The 21,039-nt window shown below is 40.5% G+C and overlaps 1 protein-coding gene across 1 annotated transcript; it reads right to left on the bottom strand.

The window, feature by feature from the left end:
- Positions 1 to 1,696: 1,696 nt before the first annotated feature.
- On the bottom strand, positions 1,697 to 21,033 carry WRNIP1 (Werner helicase interacting protein 1). Its single transcript, XM_021710496.1, has 7 exons — positions 20,875 to 21,033; positions 18,423 to 18,614; positions 16,947 to 17,188; positions 8,204 to 8,433; positions 4,141 to 4,296; positions 3,042 to 3,121; positions 1,697 to 2,433 (listed from the first exon to the last, which is right to left on the bottom strand). Exons 1-7 carry the CDS (start codon positions 21,004 to 21,006, stop codon positions 2,158 to 2,160), a joined length of 1,308 nt encoding a protein of 435 aa, XP_021566171.1. The 5' UTR covers positions 21,007 to 21,033; the 3' UTR covers positions 1,697 to 2,157.
- Between the last annotated feature and the right edge of the window lie 6 nt (positions 21,034 to 21,039).

The following is a 21,039-nucleotide window of genomic DNA, read 5'->3' on the forward strand; positions in this document are numbered from 1 at the left end:
ATGACCAATGGAACAGAATAGAGAATATAGAAATAAACCCAAATACCTACAATCAATTGATCTTCAGCAAAGCACAAAAATATACACCAGGGAAAGGACACCCTATCAACAAACAGTACTGGGCAAGTTGGATAGCTACCTGCAGAAAAATGAAATTTGATCCCTCTACCTCTCACCAGATACAAAAATTAACTCAAGATGGATTAAAGACTTAAATGCCAGACCTGAAACCATAAAATTCCTAGAAGAAAATGTAAGAAAAATTCTTCTGGACATTGGCCTAGGCAAAGAATTTATAGCTAAAACCCCAAAAGCAAATGCAACAACAAAATAATAAATAAGTAGGACTTAATTAAACTAAAAAGCTTCTGCACAGCAAAAGAAATAATCAACAAACAGGAAACCTAGAGAATGGGAGAAAATATTTGCAAACTATACATCTGACAAAGGACTGATATCCAGAATCTACAAAGAACTCTGCAAGAAAAGAGGAAATGACCCCATTAAAAAGTGGGCAAATGATATGAACAGACATCTCTCAAAAGAAAATATACAGATGGTCAACAAACATATGAAAAAATGTTCAACATCACTCATAATCAGGGAAAGACAAATTAAATCCATAAGATACTACTTTACACCAGTCAGAATGGCCATTATTAATAAATCAACAAACAACAGATGTTGGCATGGATGTGGTGAGAAGGGAACACTTACTTATACATTGTTGGTGGGAATGCAAATCAGTACAACCTCTATGGAAATCAGCATGGAGATTTCTCGAAGAACTAAAAATAGATCTACCATTTGATCCAGAAATTCCACTATGTGGTATCTACTCAAAGGAACAGAGGTTATAAAAAAATGACACCTGCATTCACAAGTTTATCACAGCACAATTCACAATTGCAAAAACCAGGAATCAACCTAAATGCCCACCAGGTGATCACTGGATTTAAAAATGTGTATATATATCATGGAATACTATTCAGCCATAAAAAGGAATGAAAAGTCTTCTGCAGCACCTATGATAGAATGGGAGAACATCATCCTAAGTGAACTAACTCAGGAACAGAAAACCAAACACTGCATGTTCTCACTTATAAGTGAGAGTGAAACTAAGAATCTATAAAGGCATACAGATGGTCTAATGGACATTGGAGACTCAGAGGGGGAAGATGGTAAAGGGAGGCAGGGACAAAAAAATTCCCTATTGGGCACAGTGTGCACAGTAGGAATGGTGGGTACACTTAAAGCCCAGACTTCTTCACTGCTATACAATAAATCCATGTAACTGAAAACTATTTGTACCCCCTAAAGATACTGGAAAAAAAAAATTAGCAGTAGCTACAAAGAACACCAAGCTGAGTGGGGAGAGTGGCATGCTTAACTACAGGAAGCACAGAAAGTAAAACAGAAATTACTATTTAGAAATGTGGAACTGTAAGAAGAAACTTGGAGAAGTGAGGAGAAATGGACCAGGGGACAACTGGAGTCTTCTTACCAGCCATTTAAAACTGCGTGCATGTATTCCTTTAAAAAGATTAAAATTAATTTCAAAAAGATACAGTGAATTCTATGCAAAGTTCCCCTCACCTATGATGAATTCCCTTTCATAGTATATCCATTTTCCAAGTGCAGCAGTGATGATGCTAGAACCTACACCAGGCAGGAGAAACATGAAAGAACTGCAGAGTACTTTGAAATAGTTTTATTGGTTCATAAGACCTTTGCATATAAAAAAAATACCCAAAACACTATGCAGTATTAAATCACAATTACATTTTTTTACCAATTGAAACTACCCAGAATATACATTTTTTAAAGAAAAAAAAAACCTACAGAACTGAATTCTGAAATGACATTATGACTTAAATACTATGACAAAATAGATAATTCCTTATAACATTAATTCATTGCACAAAGCTGCCAGATATTTTCATAAGCATAACCATTGCACAGAGTGCAAATGAACACAATTTCAATGGTACACATTTAGTTGAAGTAACTGCGCCTCCACCTACAGGAACTCTTAAATTTCTGGCACAAAATGTTTGTCTGTTTTAATTTCCAACAGGCAACCAACTTCACAATCCAGTTACTCTTTCTCTGTTCTCCCTAAAAAACAAACATCCTTCTGCTGTCCTAGCCTGAAAGTCAACACCGCCTCTGCTTGAAGAAATCAACTCCTCTCAACTCTTCAGGCAGATACTCCTGATCTACAGGCTCGCTGTACATGGGGTTATACTTGTAGCCTTTGCCATAACCTAAATCCTTCATCAGCCTGGTCGGTGCATTCCTCAGGTGCAAGGGCACAGGGGGCAGTGGCCCCTGGTGGTTCCGCAGGCAGGCTTTGACATTGTTGTAGGCGCTGTATACCTCAATGGACTTTGGGGCTCTGGCAAAATAGACCACACACTGGGCCAGGAGTACCTATGAAAGACACAGCAGGACACACAGGTTTTATCCACAAGGTACCCATGAAGGTACTGCAGAGTGGCTGTTTTGCAGAATATTTTACAATTTACACCTCTAGTTAATTCTGAAAAGATGCCCATCATTCTTTTATTATTCTCCTCACCCCCTTTTTTTGCCTACAGTCTGAACAACCACCTGTCATAGAGAGAAGAAATTCCTGAGGCAAGAAGCAAAACAGACCAGTGGTTTTCATTTTTTTAAACTGAATGAATTTTTTCCCTAAGCCCACAATGCATAAAACATGAGTATGAGGGTGTTCTGTCTGGGGGTGAACTTGCAGAGGCTTCTTGTTCAGCTTTTTCAACCTTTCTGCCCCCACCCAGAAAACATGGGACACTTCCTCTGAATCCCAGAACTCCTTAGGAGTGTGTGAAAACACAATTTTATTGACACTGAAGAGCCTAAGAGCCTATGATTCTACAGTGGGAATTTAAAAGCCAAGCGGCTTATTCAGTGGGTCCAATACATCAGTGGCAAAGGAGGGGCATATATTCAAATCCACAAAGGGGCAAAGCACAAAAAAGAAAGGAAATTATTGCAAAAAACTGAGCTGATTACTTTACCTCACATTCAGGCATGCCTATAAAATGACAGCCTTGGTAGGCAGCAACCGCTTGTGTTAATGCAGATGGGTCTGCCAGACCTGCCACACCCGAGAGAGACAAAGGAAAGTTTCAGTCACGACACACACTGTCCTTCCAGAGACCACCACTGCTTATAGACTTGGCAACCGAACAATCCCAAATAGCAAATAGATTGACTCATCTCTGGTCTGTAATTACATGAACTTATTCAAGAAATATTTAATAAGTGGTTACTGTGTGGTATCAAGAATTGTTTCCTTGTGGATAAAAACTACATCTACTTGGAAAAAATGAGAGACAGAACAAAAATATAAGGAGCAAAGGCCATGAAGACATTGACAAGGATGGACATAGTTAAAACAAAACATTCAATAAGACCAAAGAAAAGTAAAGCTTTCCTGATTTTTTTTTCTTTCCTTTTTTTCTTTCTTTTGAGTCGAAGTCTCATTCTGTCTCCCAAGCTGGAGTGCAGTGGTACACTCATAGCTATCACAGCCTTGACCTGCTGGGTTCAGGTGATCCTTCCTTCTCAGCTTTCCAAGTAGCTGCATATGCCACTACATCTGTCTAATTTTTTAATTTATTGTAAAGATGAGGTCTCACCAAGTTGTCCAAGCTGGTCTTGAACCCCTGGGCTCAGGCAATCCTCTAGCCTCCACCTCCCAAAGTGGTGGGATTACAGGTATGGGCACTGCACACAGCCCTGATCTTTTTCTTTAAATAGCATCTAGAATCTTCCATCTCTACCTTGGGAGCTGTCCAAAGAAAACCTTGAACACTTGACTTTAAAGCAAAGTTAAATGCACCTCTTTTATTTCAATACTCTGAATAGTAGCCATTCATGTTACTAAAAACATTCCTGCTGAGGTGACTTCATTAACACAAAAACTCAAAAGCACAAGAAACCAAGAAATAAATGACTAAGCTCAGGCATAAAGCTTTCTACACATCTCACACGGTCACAAGACATCCTTAAGCCAAACAAGTCAAAACAACAACAAAAAAACCCCACAATTGCTCCATTAACCACACCCCCCAACCTAGACACAGGGCTCTCAGACCCTCCCACCACACTCACCTATGTCCTCGCTGGCAAACCTCACGAGCCTCCTTGCCACGTAGAGCGGGTCCTCTCCTCCCTCGAGCATGCGAGCCAGCCAGTAGAGGGAGGCATTCTGGTCAGAGCCTCTCATAGACTTGTGCAGGGCAGAGATGCAGTTGTAATGCTCTTCTCCTGACACCAGAAAGAGCACCACTCACACAAAGTTCACAGGAGGGATGCCCAAGCCATATCAGTGTCTCCACCAGCTGACTTCCAGGAAGCCTGCACTGATGAAGGCCCTAGAAAGCTGAGGATAGTGGGGTGTGGCAGCTGGCCTCAACTGTACTCAGCAGGAGAATGCAAATGCCATTTGTGCAGAATCCTGGGACATGACCAGAGCAGATCTCTGTGGGGCTGGGGTGTTGGTTTAGTAACTCAGTTCCATTCAGAGGAAGAGGATGCTGCCGGAAAAACTTGCAGCTGTCCACATCAGGTGCAAACACAAACATGGGGGATGGGAAGGAGACATTCACTTCATATTTGCCAGGGACAAGAGTGGGGGTGGAGTGGGTCTCATATTCTGGTTCCATCCTGTGTCCCCACTGTCTATTTGAGGAAAATCAACTGTGGGCTCAGTCTAGCCATTAGGATGGAGAGTCAAGTGGCAAGGGCAGCTGTTACAGACCATTTGTTCTTCAGTGTAATTTCCAGCTGCCTTTCTGATATCTGAAGCTTGTGGTCATTTAAACCTCCCTCTGACAGCCTCGGTATGGACACATCTACATGGCGGATCCCAGAGGGTCTGACACATGAACCACCGGCTCTCACCCCAAAGGTGCTGTAGCCCACTCTCACCACCTGTTCTTACCCCAATTTTCACCCTAGATTCACATAGAAACAAATCCGTGAGATATGCTTTAGAAAAGACATACTTAAGGGCAAAAAAACTACAGCTAAAAAATTCCCAGGAAATAAACAGTGGTATCTACACACATTTCACTATTCTCTGACCATCCTCTCTTACTGAAGTTCAAGGAGAGGACTCCCTCTCCTCAGAAAGCAGAGGATGTTATTGCTATGAACATCAGTCCTCCCAGAGAAGCACCTGGTCTGTGCTTGTCATAAGCCAATATCAACAATAAGACTGTGCTGTTAGGCAGAGTACTTGGGTCCCAGTAACAAACCAGGGACTCTGGTTTCCAAGGACTGGGGCAGATGAATGGGGTCAGCCCAGCTACAGAACTTCTGAGGACAAACTGAGTGTCTCCTGTCCCAGGCCCTCCCAACTGAAGTCAAAGCTAAGGACATTGGCTGAGAACCTGTCCTGAATGAAATCCACATGACCTGCCCACTCCACCCCTTCATCCTGCTGGCCTGGGTACCCTGACTGTGCTTTGCTCCTTTGCAAAGTGGCAGGGCTTGGAAGGAGGGCTGAGAAGCCCACGCTCGGCTAAATTCACCAGAATGGAGGGATGGAAGGAACTACCTCTAGGTCACTTTCTGTCAAATTTAAACTCCTCTGACATGGGTTACTCACCTCCTCCCACCTTCACTGGAGTCAACGTGGGAAGGCAATACCACCAGTATGGGCAAGAACATGGGCTCTAGGGCCAGGCAGCCTGGTCTTGACCCAAACTTACTAGCCATGTGGCCATGAGTAAGTTCCTGATTCTCACTGTGCCTTAGGTTTCTCATCTGTAAAATGGGGATAACGAGACCACCCATGTCACATGGTTGTACTAAATAAATACATGCCTAGCAGAGTGCAAGGACTACAGAAACATTATATCCTATCAGTGACAGCTGATATTATCCTATGCCACCTTCCACTTTTGCTTTTATTATATACTGCTTTATAAACTGCAATTTGACATTATTGATATAGAAACCTGATGTCAATGCATGGCAGAAAATTTGTTCACATCTGGAAATATCTTTACTCTAATGCAAAAATATATGAACTAGTTACTGAATCCCACTAGTGGGTAACTATGTACAAGTTGACATTAAAAAACAAAAGCTCTGGGGGTGAGTCTTTGTCTCACTAGAGTTATAAAAAGGCCCAAGAGTACAAGCTAATAGGTTTCCAGGGCAATGCTCCTACCATTCCTACTTATGGAATAAAGCTTGCAAGAGAAACTTTCTCCAGGATGGGGATGATATTTATAAGAATCTGTGGATAATACTGTGGGGCAGGTGTGTTACACTATGATGGGGGTATGTGAGCACACTAATATCAGGCAGACGTACAGAATGTGGGGTTCTCAAGGCTGTGGCACCTGCTGATCTCCACTGCTCCTCAGCTCAAAGTTAGAAACAAAGTGATCCCACTGGACATAGTTCCCCTTGATGTAATGTGGGGCACAAGAAGAGGAAGTCCTAGGACTGAACCACTATAAGATCTATTCTGCAAGTGTGTGTGTGAGGGGCAACCCCTCAGGAACATGCTCAAACAGTAAGACCAGTAACTGTGGTGGAGCCGATGTGGAGGCAAGACGTGGGAAAGACACAAGCTTGGGAGCCAATCTGACTTGGATTTAAGGATCAGTTTTTACCAGCTGCTTTGTAAACCTAGTCAAGTTTTGTCATCTATAAGTAGGGGTAATATTAATAGGTACCTCCTAAGGCTATTTTGAGAATTAAAAAAAGAAAACATCTATAAAATACTCAATGGTTGAGTGTTAGTGAATGTCTTGTTACATAGATTTCAACTGGCAGTCTGATAAAATGTCAAAGAATGGTCCAGTAGGTCCAGTCAAAACAAAGCATCTCCTTTGGGACATCTATAAGGAGGGAGAAAGACCACTGCTGCTAGAACCCCAGAAACAATGGAGAATACAGCATGGGGGAATCTTTTATCTCTTAACATTTCTATTTTGTTCATATCTCCAACTTTTGTATTTGCTCAAAAGTAAAGTAGGGCTCTACATCTAGAATGTTTTGCTTTTTAGACTTTTCAAGCATTCATGACACTCATGAGCACAAGGGAGAGCTGGCTATCTGAGAAGGACCCTGCTAAGAGACATATCCACATCAGGACGTAGACAGGACTGTTCATTCCACGTGTCTATGTGTCCTTAGAACTAGTTAACATCCTGGCTACCATCAGCTGAGGTACACTAAGGCCAAACAACTTCAGTCACTGTCCCAAGGACATGCAGCAAACATGCTCACTCATGAAGAGGCAGAGTCTGGCACCAGAGTCACTCTGAAGTCCCTCCTACCCATTCTCTAACCAGTAAGGACTCTCCATCATCACATGGCACAGCCCATGTGAGGTCTGTAACGTTCCATCTATTCACTTCCTTTTCTGGCAGAGCTTTTAAAAGTGTGTAAATCCTATTCCACAGTTACTACACTATGTCTCCATTTAGAACCACACAAACACTCAAGCACCAGAAGTCTAGCCAAATCTACAGTCTGCTATCTTCATCTCTTATTTCTTTTATAAAAAATGCAAATGTACTGTGCTAATGACATTTAATATTGTCAGGTCATGGATTTAATAAGAGCTGATATCAAATCTGATATCGGTAAATGTAGTTTTACACAGATAAGTGCACACTGCAAAATTAAATTTTTTTAAAAAGCTGTAACAAAATAAAAGCATCAAATTTGTGAAAGCTTAATTTTTAGTTTAAACTCTAGAAACTAAGGATTTTAACTCTCAATAAGTCATTTATTACAAAAGTTCTCATTACTTACTGCCACTGTAAATGATCACAAGACTTATTAACTGTCAACTGAATACACGGGCTTTCCAAAAGGGCTTGTGTTCTACAAGGCACTACCCCAGAGGGTCACAGGAAAGTATCTAACTACCTTGTAAAATGAATGTCAAGCCTGTAATTTCCTATCCCAAAACTCCTCTCAATTTTTGTCAGGAAAGCTTCTGCTTTATGCTTCTCTGTAGAATGGTTAGCCCTGTGTAGGAGGTTTAATTCTATCAACAAGACAGAGAATCACAGGCATGCTTTGGAATCACCTGAGAATCACAGGCATGCTTTGGACCCAGCTCAAGTCAGACATCTGGAAATGAGAATGTGTGCACACACTTATTTCCATGCAGTTTCGCTCTTTCCACATTTCAATTACTTACCTGCTCGGTCATATAAAATGTGGGAGCGCTGAAGGCCTTCCTTCACATCGTTCTCAGTGATCAGAACTCTACTGGGAGAATACGTCTGCCCGCTCTTCTTACAGAACATCTTCCTAGAGCTCAACCTGGCCAGCACTGCCAGCTGCAGTCCGTTCAATCCAGTTCGGGCATCCCCGTCACTGAGATAAGCCAGAGTGTCTACTGCTTTATCCTCTATAAACACAGAGGGCCTGAAACACAACCAGTGTTAGTTAGTCACTATCACACTCAGGTCACACAGCTCTCATTCTGCAGCATGTCTTACTGAACTCATACTGCTCAGCAATATCACAGGAAAGAGTTCAAGTCTTTTACCCCTATTCTGAACTCACGTTGCTAATGTGGTTAAGCATAATCAAGACTAAGAACTGACTAGGTTTTTTAAGTCTGGCAATGCACTGTATCTCATGAGTCACAAGGGCATCTCACTGTATAAGTTCATATATGTAAGCCTGTGTAAAGCAGGCAATGAATGTCCTGGAAAGTCACTGATGACACATGGTCTCTTTGGTTCTACTCTACAGAACAGTGAAAACTTTATTTGAAATGCTAGCACCTCATTATAGTGCATGGAAAACACGCTTTAAAGGCGGTCCACATCCTCATGAGATAGGTGTGCTTTCTACGCTGGGAAGAGACAGTACCACGTAAGAGCATTAGCTCTGAAAGGCTCCAGATCAGGGAGTTCAATTCCCTCATTTTAGAAACAACAAACCAGGACCCTAGTTACCCCAGGCAAAACATGACCTAGTCTGGAATACTGGCCTGGGGCATTAATGGGAACTGGAGTAGGTTGTTTCATAGTGGGTATGAACCACAGATGGTCTGCACAAGGTAGCAGAGAGGTCACTAGCCTAGGAATCCATCAGAAGACAGCTAGAACTTAGCCATGAAACCTTGGGTAGGTACCTAACCTCTCTCCAAATATCAGTACTAAAATTTATAGTAATTTCTCTTTCACAAAGAGCTAACTAGTTTTGAAATCTGATTCAGCAAAACGTTCTGTTCCTAGTCTAGGAAGACAAGATATTTAACAGATGTCTGACTTGAGCTGGGTCCAAAGCATGCCTGTGATTCTCAGGTGAATCTCTGTCTTGTTGATAGAATTAAATCTCCTACACAGGGCTGACGGTTCTACAGAGAAGCATAAAGCAGAAACTTTCCTGACAAGAATTGAGAGGAGTTTTGGGGTAGGAAATTACAGGCTTGACATTCATCTTAAAAGGTAGTTAGATACTTTCCCATGACCCTCTGGGGTAGTGCCTTGTAGAACACAAGCAGTGGGACTGCTAGCAGCATATCTGCTAAGCCAAAAATAAATTTTCAACCTTATAGTTTACCCATGTCATTATCCATCTTTAGCTGAATATATAATAAGTCAATTACAAATCCATTAGGACTGTCCAAATCAGGTACTTGAAAAACAACACACAGGCACCAACGAGGCTGAGGGCCGGGAGTCTTCTGAAGGGGGACCCAGCTTGTCAGCTGGGGTCAACTAGAATTCCTTACAGCACACCCATCCATGCTGCTTCACTTCATGCATAACTTGAATGACACCAATTTGCATTTCACTACTGAAAGATTTGTTTCTCACATCCTAGAGACAGCCTCCTCTCATTCTTTCATTTACCAAAGCCAAGATTTCCAGTTGTTCATTGTGGGTATCTCATCACACACAAGAAACCTGGCTAGCCTTGGCTTTATAATCAATTACTGTCTCCTCAGTCTCATGCCTGGGTCCCAGAGTCATGGGTACAGCCTTGGGACCCATATTCCTCCCTCTTGATGGCAGTATCCTCTCAGCAGAGACCTCACCATGACACTCAGACACACCCACCAACGCCATCTCACTGGCACTCTATCAAGTCTGCAGACCATGTCTCAACCAGAATTGTTTAGCAGATTTTCTGGAAGACAGCTTCACAGAATATGATAGAACACATACCAAAGAAAACATATTTGGGAGGGATCAGCATTAGAGGGGTGCACACGACATTTGAGGGAAGGGCACATTGCTGGCTCGGTTACAGCACAATACCTGTGGGGGGAAGAGGAACCAGAACTGACTGGGTATCTCATTTCTGCCTCAGAACTAATAAAAGCACAATGCCTTCTATTTCCTTGCAACGCTTCCTAGCAACAGAAAGCCTGCAGGACAAACTGAGGGAAGAAAAAGGAGTAAAAGCAGGAGCTCTAATTAATTCTATCTGAACCATCTTGTATTCTGAACCATGAGTTGGGTTATTTGTTGATTACATTCAGCATCTCTCCATCCCTCCTGAATGGAGGGGCACCTCAAGAATAGGTATCATGTTTTATTCTTTCTTTATATTTCCAGTGCCTGATACATAACAGGCATCCAATATTCACATGATGAATGGATTAACTTCAGTTTTCTCATAATCTCAGAATGAAATATTTATTTTTCTGAAATTATATGAAACGTATAAAGAAAACCAAAAATATCCATTATCTCCACCACCTAGAGATAACAGCTACTGTCATTTGTTAAATTTTATTTATAATCCACTCAACTATGCAACTATCAATCTTACATCTAATTTTTTAAAACAAAATTGAGATCACATTGTGTATAGTTTCACATCCTTAATAATTAAATAGTTTGAAAAACCACTACTCAGAGCTCTGAATATCTACTTCAAGAAAATAGGTACATTAAAAATTAAAAAGACAAAGGGAGAAAAGTCATCTCCTGTTGGACTACATTAGCATTAGTATTTTGGTATATATCCCTTTCCTACGAATTTCTCCTTTGTACACATTTAGAGGCATGAAGTACTTTTGGGACAGTCACAAGATGGGTAGCCTTATATACCCTGGTATTTAGTTCTACACTGCTTCATTTCCATTAGTCCTCATATAGTCAGGCAGCAGGCCTTGTTAATTAGGAGAGATGTCAACTAGCAGATTGTTCCACAGATTTATAAATAGCAAGCTGTGAACAAGTCTTTTAAAATGGGTATTTTATGTGGTTGGAAAAATGAGCCCTTCCTTTGATTTTTAAACTCCTGACTAAAGTACAAGGGGTTATACTGTTCTGGTTTGGAGTCACAGGGAATGGGGATGCTGCCACAACAAAAGCCACCCAAAGCTCCCACTGCTCCCTTCTTCTTCCTCCCGTTGGGTATGATTAACATTCCAAACTTTACCCTCATCCAAAAGAAGAAAGTAATTCTAAGCCTAGAGGAATCTGTCAGCAACTCTGTTCAAGTAATGAAAGGAGGCTGACAATGACACTCACAATGGTCACACAAGAAAATTACAAAATGAAATTTGTACTGTTAAGGATTGTGCAGGGCAAAAGTTCTCTATTTATCACCCAACATATCTTGAACCTCATCTAAGTTCTAAAGCATAACAAAATAAGATGCACTAAAATACTTTGAGAAGCACCAAGAGAACTCGTGCCAAAAATGATGAAGGGGTATTTGTATTGATATTTGCAATCCCCCTCAGCAAACTGTAACCACTGCACAAAATATCTCAAAAGAGTGCTCACAGTCTAGAGAATTAACATTATTTTTAAATTTAAGCAAAACCTTATAAAGTGTTTTGCATTTTAAAATAAACTTTCAAAGGTAGAGTATTACTAAATGAGGTAAAATTTACTCTGGGGATACAGTACCCAAAATGTCATAGCAACCCACAAGGAAATAAGAAATAAATAGTAAATTACGTTAGTACAACGCATTAAAAAAACTGTTCCATAAGAGGGAAAATTGGTGAAAACAAATGCATTGAAAAAGACCATATTCCTAGTTAACAAGACCTAGAAAGAAAACACAGAGTGCCCAACTTCTCCAACAGAAGAGCTTTGATCTTAACAGTGATTAAGGAAGCTCCCTCCTTCCCTTTTCTCCTCCAGAGGCCTGAATCCTGAAATCTGCACAGTGGGTGATACTGGGATTTGGAGGATACTACTTAGATGGTTGGATGTTTAAGTTGGAGGAGTGAAGTAAGTTGATTTCATAGCCAAATAAGAGTATATGGCTTGGTTGAACTCTCCCTCTCTAAATTATAAACCAGACTCCAAGAATCTTTCACTAGGGAAAAGGAACATTTTATAGACAGGGTAATAACTGTTGTACAGTGGTTCTTAAGAATATTCATCAGATTAGAGAACTTTCCTTAAATGTAGGTGTGTATACCTTACCACAGACTGATTGATGCTCAAATCTCAGGGACAGATTCTGAGCACAGTACTTTTCCAAGGTGTATCCCAGGTAAGTGTGATGTGCAGATCTGGTTAAAAGGCTTTCTAGCTTCGTTACAGATGGGAATCTTTTGTCCCTAATCCATTACAAATGGATAGAGTTGCCCTTACACACAAAAAAGTACACAAGGAAAGGTCAGAATGGCAACACTCACCAGTGGCATCTGCCCTCTCTTAACTTGGTACCTAGATCCTAGCAACCAAGTTCGCTTTATAGTTAGAAATATGCCTTAAAAACTGGCTCAATCCCGTTTGAGCTGGGTGGTCTTGGGCACATTACTTAACCTCTTTGTGCCTCAGTTTCCTCATTTAGTAAAAAGGAGGTAATGAGACCAATTTGCAGAGGACTAAATAAGACGTGGAATGCTTAGAGTAGTGCCGCCATATTATAGGCACTCAATAAATGTCAGCTGTTATTATCAGTAATGAGAATAATTTTAAATCACTGTTCAATAACATACTCTCCAGAATTGCAAATCTTTAAGGTAGAGGCCTAAATTCACTCTGCTGCTTCCATGATAAGCAGAATGTTATTATGAAATGTAAAACAAAACCAAACCCACTTTTTCCACAAAGAGAGAATAAATTTCACAGATAACATCATCCTTCTCTGTTTAATCCTATGGAGGTACAGGGCTTTCTAAATTACACTATACCATATACCTGGTAGGGGTCTATATTGGGTTAAATAGTGACCCTAAAAGATATACGCCCTAATCCCTGGAACCTGTGAATGTGACTTTATTCAGAAATAAGGTCTTTGCAGAAGTTAAGGGTCTCGTCCAGAGATCACCCTGGATTTAGGACGCATCTTAAATCCAAAGACAAATTTCCTTATTAAAGACAGAAACAAAGAAGACACAGGGACACAGAGAAGATGGTCATGTGAATTTGGAAACAGAGTTGGGAGTGATGTGGCCGCATGCCAAGGAATGCCAGGAGTTGCCAGATGCTGAATGGAAGGACTCTTCCCTAGAACCTCTAAAGGCTGCATGGCCCACTGAAAAGTTGACTTTGGTCTTCTGGTTTCCAGAACTGTGAGAATAAAGTCTTGTTGTTTTAAGCCACCCAGTTTGTGGTACTTTGTTACAGCAGCCACAAGACACTTATCCAAGGTCTTTGAGATCTATGTTTCTGGTTGCTGATACTTTTATACATTACTTTAATGCACCCCTTCCCTTTATATTAAAACAGCTATATTAATGTGCTATAGTAACATTAAAAAATATATATTTTTTACATTTTTTTAAAGAAAAACTATTGAAATCTACTTGATATCCACAATTCCTTCAGGTCAGTACCCTGTATTCTGGTGTTCTACTACCTTTCTTTCTGTTCAGTGGTAGAAAAAAATTATTCTATTTATTTATTTTTTTGAGTTGGAGTCTCACTCTGTCGCCCAGACTGGAGTGCAATGGCCGCTCCTGGCCACCGCAGCCTTGACCTGCTGGGTCCGGCGATCCTTCCGCCTCAGCCTTCCGAGTAGCCAGAATTACAGGCGCGCGCTACCAAGCCTGGCTGATTTTTTGATTTATTGTAGAGATGAGGTCTCGCTGCCCAGGCGGGTCACGAAGAAAAAAATTATTTTAAACAGTTTAAGTTTTTACCAAAGAAAGAAAAATCCATAGCTATGTTGTTTGGGGGCCAGCTTGTTTGGGGGTTACCCTTTTCAGATGATCAGAGGAAAGCTCCAGACTCCAGGGTTATGCCACCAAACCTTGCCCTGGGACAGATGTCACTTTCCTTCAGCCAACTCTTGAACTTGACCTTGCTAGATAGTCAGAGGGCAATCACAGCTTCTCATATTACCCTTTTCTTCTCCATAGACTTATGTGCTCTATCTGCTCCACAAACCTGATTCTCTAGGGGTATTTTTGAGTATTATGCATCCTATAATCTAGGAATCCACAATTCTTCCAAGCAAGTAGTGCAGATGATTCACTGCTAGCTTACTTTTTCATTTTCAGCAGCACAAGCTCATTCATCACATCATGGACCAGATTTTTTTCCCTGGCCTCCATCGCACAAACAGCATGCTTCACTGTTTGTATCATGTGACCAAAACGCCTTGAGAGAGCAAAATACTTGAAATCTGTTCATTAGTCATACAAGTCAAAGGAACTTGGCATAGATAATGAACTTTCTGTAGAACAGTCTAAGCAGCAGCTTGATTAGTTCCAAATCCAGTACCTCTGCTTACCTCCTTTGTGCACAGCCTTCAACAGTCTAAAATTTCTCTGTGAACATTCTAGTTGCTATCTAGGGCCCGAGAACATGACACAAGAATACAAATGCACACTCAGAGATTCCCAGAGAGAGAAAGTAACTATTTGGATTTAAAAGTCTTTCCTTCCAGCTACATTAGTGTAATTAAATCTGATTTATATGCACAAGGATATATATATAGCTGTCAGTAGAAATTTGAAAGTAAAATTTTACCTAAAATTACTAAAAGATAGCACAATCCACTCTTAATTATCCATGACGATTGGAGTGACAGGTACTTCTATCAGGAAATCACTTATAGAGTTCTTCCTGTGGCCTGCGGTATCTGCCAACTTCTTGTCAGAATTACTAACAAGAAGACTCATTAATGAATCCAAGCTTAATATTCATTAATTTCACTCTGCTTGATGATGAAAAAGACAATAGTATTAAAGAAAAAGGCTCATGCTACCTGGGCATCTATCCCTTATGCTGGACTACACACACACACACACACACAAATTCAACTACTTCTCTCATACTGAAAGTTAGGATTTATTCATTTACTATTTACAAAGCACATATGTGTTTTTAACACGGGGATTTATGAGTGTGTGTTCAGAGTTTTGTAACAGGTAAGCTATACAAGTCACGTATACCTTATCTGAGATGCTTGGGACCAGAAGTGTTCTGGTTTTTAGATTTTGGGATTTTTTCAGTTGTGGAATACTTGCATTATATACTTACCAGTTGAGCAACCTGAATCCTGAAATCTAAAATGCCCCAAAGAGTACTTCCTCTAAGCACCACATAGGTGCTCAAAAAGTTTCAGATTTTGGAGTATTTTGGATTTGGGATGCTCAACTTGTACTAGATACAAGGCCCTGGAAGTAGTCCCCCTAGACCTTGACAACACCCACAAAGGGCTGAGTATGAGTACATCTGGATGATACCAGTAGGTTCCATACTTCACTTCTAGTCACTGTTCTAGTGGCTATCCCAACACATTTATATTCCAAAATGAAGTAACTCTTGTTCTACTCAGTGGTTTATGCATGGGCCATAGGGTCTCAAGGCTTTCATGAGGCATAGCAGAATTCTTCCTACATGTGAGGCAGGAGCAAGTGGGAGAAGCCAGACACATAGGGAGAGACCGCTGAAATCTAATCCCTGATCCTAAAACTATGCCTTGTACTTTAATCCTTGCAGAAAAGTGGCTCCAGAAGTTGGTCTCAGGGTAGGCGTGAGCAGCTGCTAAGACTACAGGAGAAGAGGCCGCAATAGTCTCTCCTGAGACCAGATTATGTTTCATTGTGGGATTTCAGCCAATACACAGACAAGTGACATCTGAAGAAATGTGTTCTAATAAATAAAAGAAAAGCCTCTGATCCAAGAAATAAAATGATTATCCATGATATATACCCTGGGCATAAATGAATTCATGTGGCACTCAAGATGCAGAAACAGATTACCAAAAGGATAGCGACAGCCTTTGTCATTTTCAGTTAAAATTCCTTTACTTTCATAGAACTGAGACTGACTTTTCAAGTATGCAAAAAGGTTTGTAATTTTATGGTTACAAGTTGCATTAATTTTTTTTTTTTTTTTGAGTTGGAGTCTCACTCAGTCACCCAGACTGGAGTGCAGTGGCCGCTTCTGGCCACCACAGTCTCGCCTGCTGGGCTCCAGTGATCCTTCCGCCTCAGCCTTCCGAGTAGCCGGAATTACAGGCATGCGCTACCATGCCCGGCTGATTTTTACTTAATATTTTAATTTTTACTTAATATTTTAAAGAGATTAGCAAACTACAAGACAAAAACTGAAATGTGAGTACTTTCAAATTTCAAAATCTCAAAAGATTTATAAGTTAAGTCTAGGACATATGTATCTATGTATTTGCTCTTTTCAATGAGGGACATAAAGCCTCTATAATAATCAAAAGGCTTCTCATAGTCTTCCAAACTTTTATAAAAACACGCCAGGAAAAAAACTCCAAGCAAAAAAGTAAATGCCCAAGAATGAAAATAACAAAACAACATTACATTTGAAGAATTATAGACACACCCATTAAAGGCTAGATAACACCTTAAAAGTCTGTTGGTAAAATTGAACACTTCCCTCCTCTTTTATTTTCACTGCTAGCGGATCAACATTTCTTCTCTGTCCCCACCCTCCCCTTACTGATGTCCAACCTTTTCTGGCCCCCTGCCAGTAGATTCTCTGGGAGGTCTGTGCCCCCAGGTTGCTGCACAGTCAACTTACTCTGAGCTGCTGTTGCTGCTGTGGCTCAGAGGGTCAGTGGGACGGCTAGAGTCTAGGACGTGGATTCCCAGAGAGTTGATCGCACGCATTAAAATAGTCACCATTGCCTCTACTGGAAGCTTCTCAAGAACAATCACTCGACAGCGGCTCAGAAGAGCAGCGTTGACCTGGAAGGAAGGGTTTTCGGTGGTTGCCCCGATCAGAGTGATCGTCCCACATTCCACGTGAGGAAGGAAAGTGTCCTAATCATGGGAGGAAAACAGAAGAAAGTGATTCCAGTCAACAGTAATGTACAGAATCCTACGTAAGTTGGCTACCCATTCCTTCCTTTTCCTCATATTTATCTTTACAGTTCAGGAGTAGCAACTTTATATTTACTGACTATACAACACTTAGGAGAATACAGCTCTTGTTTTTAAAGTTTAAAACACATCTTCTGGAATGTCAGCTCTAAGCCTAATCTCTTGTTGGTAGGCTAATAGCTCTAAGTAGAATTCCAGTTTAGTTTCAACATAAAATATGACTTTATTTATAAAAGTATCTTCTTCCCAAGGCTAAACTGGCATATAGCCAATAGCAGCTATGTATAGAAGAGTAAGAATATACAAAAACATTAACTAAACCTAATTTCCAGAATCCTCTTCCACTGCAAGTATTCAATCATACTGTTACTCTGCCTAACAAACTTGGTGAATATGTAACCACCGGAGATGCTGTCTTATGGGTAAGAAATAGTAAGATGAGTCAATGGTCCAAATGAAAGCTAGAATGCTATCATCCAGTCAGAACTCTAAAGGGTCTATCTATTTAAAAAGGTTAAAACGAAGAAAAAAAACTTAAGAGTTTTGTGAATTATTTCTATCAAAGAAAAAAAATGCCTAAGAAAATTCAAATGTCTATTTAGAAAAAAATCTCAAAGTGGCCTTGTTTATAAAAGTAAATTGTGTCCTTTTACTTTTATTTCAGAAAACCATTCAAATAAATAGTAAAATTAGATCTTGTAATAGTTACAATGACAAGAACCTGAAATTACAGAAAATATATTTAATTTTGAAAATAAAAAGTAATAATTTATAAGGGAGAAACAAACTATTAAGATAATAACCTTAAAATCATTATTTTACTGTTTACAATGACTTCTAATATTTAGATTAAAAATTTCTAAAAATAGGGAACTTGATCCAAAGCTGCTTTTCTGATATACATAACCCAGGGATATACCAACCATTTCATTTATCAGATAGAAAAAGCATTTTCTTGTCACCAAAAAGCACTAAGAAAAAGTGTGGGAAAATAGGCTTGAAAGAGATGGGTTGTCAATAATGTCAATTACTGACAATTCCTTGTAAATAATATTACTAATAATAACAGTCCCTAACATTTGTACAGCACATTATCCTTTTCAAAGTGATCTCATATATTTTATATTCTATTTGACATCCACAATGACCAAAAGATTGAAGGAAATTAATATACCTGCTGAGATTTATTGAACCGATGAATCTCATCAATAAAAAGGATGGTTTTCCTTTTAAAAAAGCTCTTTTCATTTTGAGCTTGTTTTATGACATCTCGCACATCATTTGTCTTGGCATTTGTTGCAGACAATGTCACAAACCTTATGCTATGTTTCTTGCTGTTGTTGGCTATTATGTGAGCCAGAGTGGTCTAGAAAAGATGATACACATACAGTTTGAAAAGCTGATCAGACACAGAGAGAGCAGCACCCTTGGATACTACTCCAAGCAGCATCAGCACCATTTACCAATCAGCTTGAACTCTGAAGAATGCTTAACACCATAGATACAATCTAAAATATCACAGCACATTAAAAAAAATTCAACGTTACAAGTAAAACAGAAAAGTAGGTGAATTTTAGGATAATCCTGAACTTTTCTCCTCTTTCCCTAACCACCTGATTCCTTTCTTGAGGACTCTAATCTTTGGAATCTCAGTAAAAAGCGGCTGTCTTGATTTAGCAGAGCTAGGGTGACGGTTGTGATCTCTCACCAAAGAGAAAAGAAAATTCTCCCTCCTCCAGCCAAGATAGCATTGCTGCTGAAAGACCTGTTCACAGAACCACAGCTCCAACTGGAAGCTCAGCAGAGCAGCTGATAAAAGGAGTGAAGGGGCCTTTGAGTTGAAGTCAACGACGACCTAGCATTGAGATGACCGTATGTCCACTCTGGTAGAAAATGAACAGCACCACTTTGGTTATGTTTGCACTTACCAGAAAACTAAGGAGACCCAAGGAAAGCACTGTTCAGTACCTGGCATTTAATGGGCACTTGATAAATATGCATCTGCTGTTAACTAATACTGTTGTTGGCACTACAGTAAGGATGAGAATAAAGAAAAAGTGAAGACTTTAACGAGAGAGACAACTTTGCACCAGAATGGAGAAGTGGCACTTTACTTTCTAAAAGCTGGATAGCACCATTAGATAAAGAAACTGCTTCTTTACCAAGTCCCAGCCCACTCACCTTTTGGAATCAGGCTCCCATGTAACATGTACTTAGGATAGCAACTGATCACCAACCATCTCACTGAGCAGCCTGGACTCCTAAACCTCTTGCCCAGCACCTGATGGGCACTCATCTCCCTTTTTTCTTGCTGTCTGGGGCCACCAACTATTCTCATGATCTTTTGTAAAGACTTCACAGACAATTTCTAGGCGTGATACTGCTCAATCCCCCAAATGGGGTAACAATGAAATCCACAGAGATAGATGTCAACAACTCCACCACCAATAAGAAAATGTTATTTGGGAAGGTCTGGTTTATTCCTGGCTAAAAAAGTATGAGTGCAAGCAAGAAGGCACAAAAAAAGCAAGATGCTTTCCAGGAGCTGGAGGAAAGAGAGGTGTGGTTAAGTTGCTGGAGATGAAGCTGGAAAGAAAAATAGGAGAAAAATCATAAAAGTCTTTGTGTATGAAAGAATCTGAATCTTAAAGCTACAAAAGCTCTTTACACTCTGATCCCGAATTCTTCCTTTAACTCCCAGGTACTGCTCTTCTCTCGCTTACTATGGATAAGACTGCATCCTGTATTTAAGCATTTCTTAGCTTTCTGTTTTCTCAGGCTTAATTCCTCCACTTTTTCTCAAGAGTTCATCCAGTGACAAGTTTTCTAGACCCACAATATCCTAACTGCCCTCCTGTGGACTTGTGCTAATCCCTCATGAAAGGACATGGAACTCAACACCAAAAAGTACTAGAATTTGTTCTCTAGAGTACAAGTCATTATGAGAAAAGTTATGGAAATACTAGACGAAAATGACTTGCAAATGAAAAAGTTTTTATATTAATATTATATACATTTAATGAAAACAAATGAATAAATACATTTAATGAATATATTCTCAATTTAAGAATGTCAAACATAATCTCAAGAATATATTTATCAGTCAGTTAAACCAACAACTATTGGGAAAGGAAGCAAGCACAACAGAAATAAAAAGAATTTGATTTTTTTCTCGAAGCCAAAGCCATAGATGTACAAACGGAATACACAAATGTTCCTTTACAATTTTTGTAGCATGCCTTTTTTTTTTTTTTTTTTTTTGAGAATTGGACCACTAAAAGTCCAGGGTGGGGGTGGAGGCGGCCGATAGAATACAAAGGTAGACCAAACCTGCGTCCACATCCTCTTGTAAATCTACGAATTCAGACAACTTCCTTTTGCAAACGACCTGCAAATGTGCCTTAAGAACCCGGGGCGTGCGCTTTTCTCACGCCCATCAGATTCCACCTGTGGACCAAGCACCGCCCCAGTTCAGACGCTGTCTGCGCCCTTAGGCCTCACTATGAGCGCGAGCCAGGAGGATCCCGCCGCCTGCAAGAAGCGCCCCTGGCTCTGACCATGAGCTCCATTCAGTCGCGGCCGCCGAGGTCACCACGCGGGGGCCCTTCGGCCAAGGCGGCACTCACCTTGCCGCAGCCCGGGGGCCCCCACAGAATGAGCGAGGGGATTTCGTTGGTCTCCAGGAGCGAGCGGAGCAGGGTCTCCTGACCCACGGCCCGGCTCTGCCCGATGTAGTCCTGCAGCGTGTCAGGACGCATCTTGTCGGCCAGCGGCTTGCCCTCCAACAGCTG

This window comes from Carlito syrichta, unplaced genomic scaffold (assembly GCF_000164805.1).
Source record: "Carlito syrichta isolate Samal-C Ts95f unplaced genomic scaffold, Tarsius_syrichta-2.0.1 Scaffold289250, whole genome shotgun sequence".
NCBI classification, from domain to species: domain Eukaryota; kingdom Metazoa; phylum Chordata; class Mammalia; order Primates; family Tarsiidae; genus Carlito; species Carlito syrichta.

Coding starts and splice junctions, on each gene's coding strand:
- WRNIP1 (XM_021710496.1), bottom strand. CDS start 21,006: ATGCGTCCTGACACGCTGCAGGACTACATCGGGCAGAGCCGGGCCGTG. Junction 18,615..20,874: donor GGCCCCCGGGCTGCGGCAAG/GTGAGTGCCGCC, acceptor CATCTTTTCTAG/ACCACTCTGGCTCACATAAT. Junction 8,434..16,946: donor AGCAGCAACAGCAGCTCAGA/GTAAGTTGACTG, acceptor GTTGTGTTTCAG/GCCCTCTGTGTTTATAGAGG.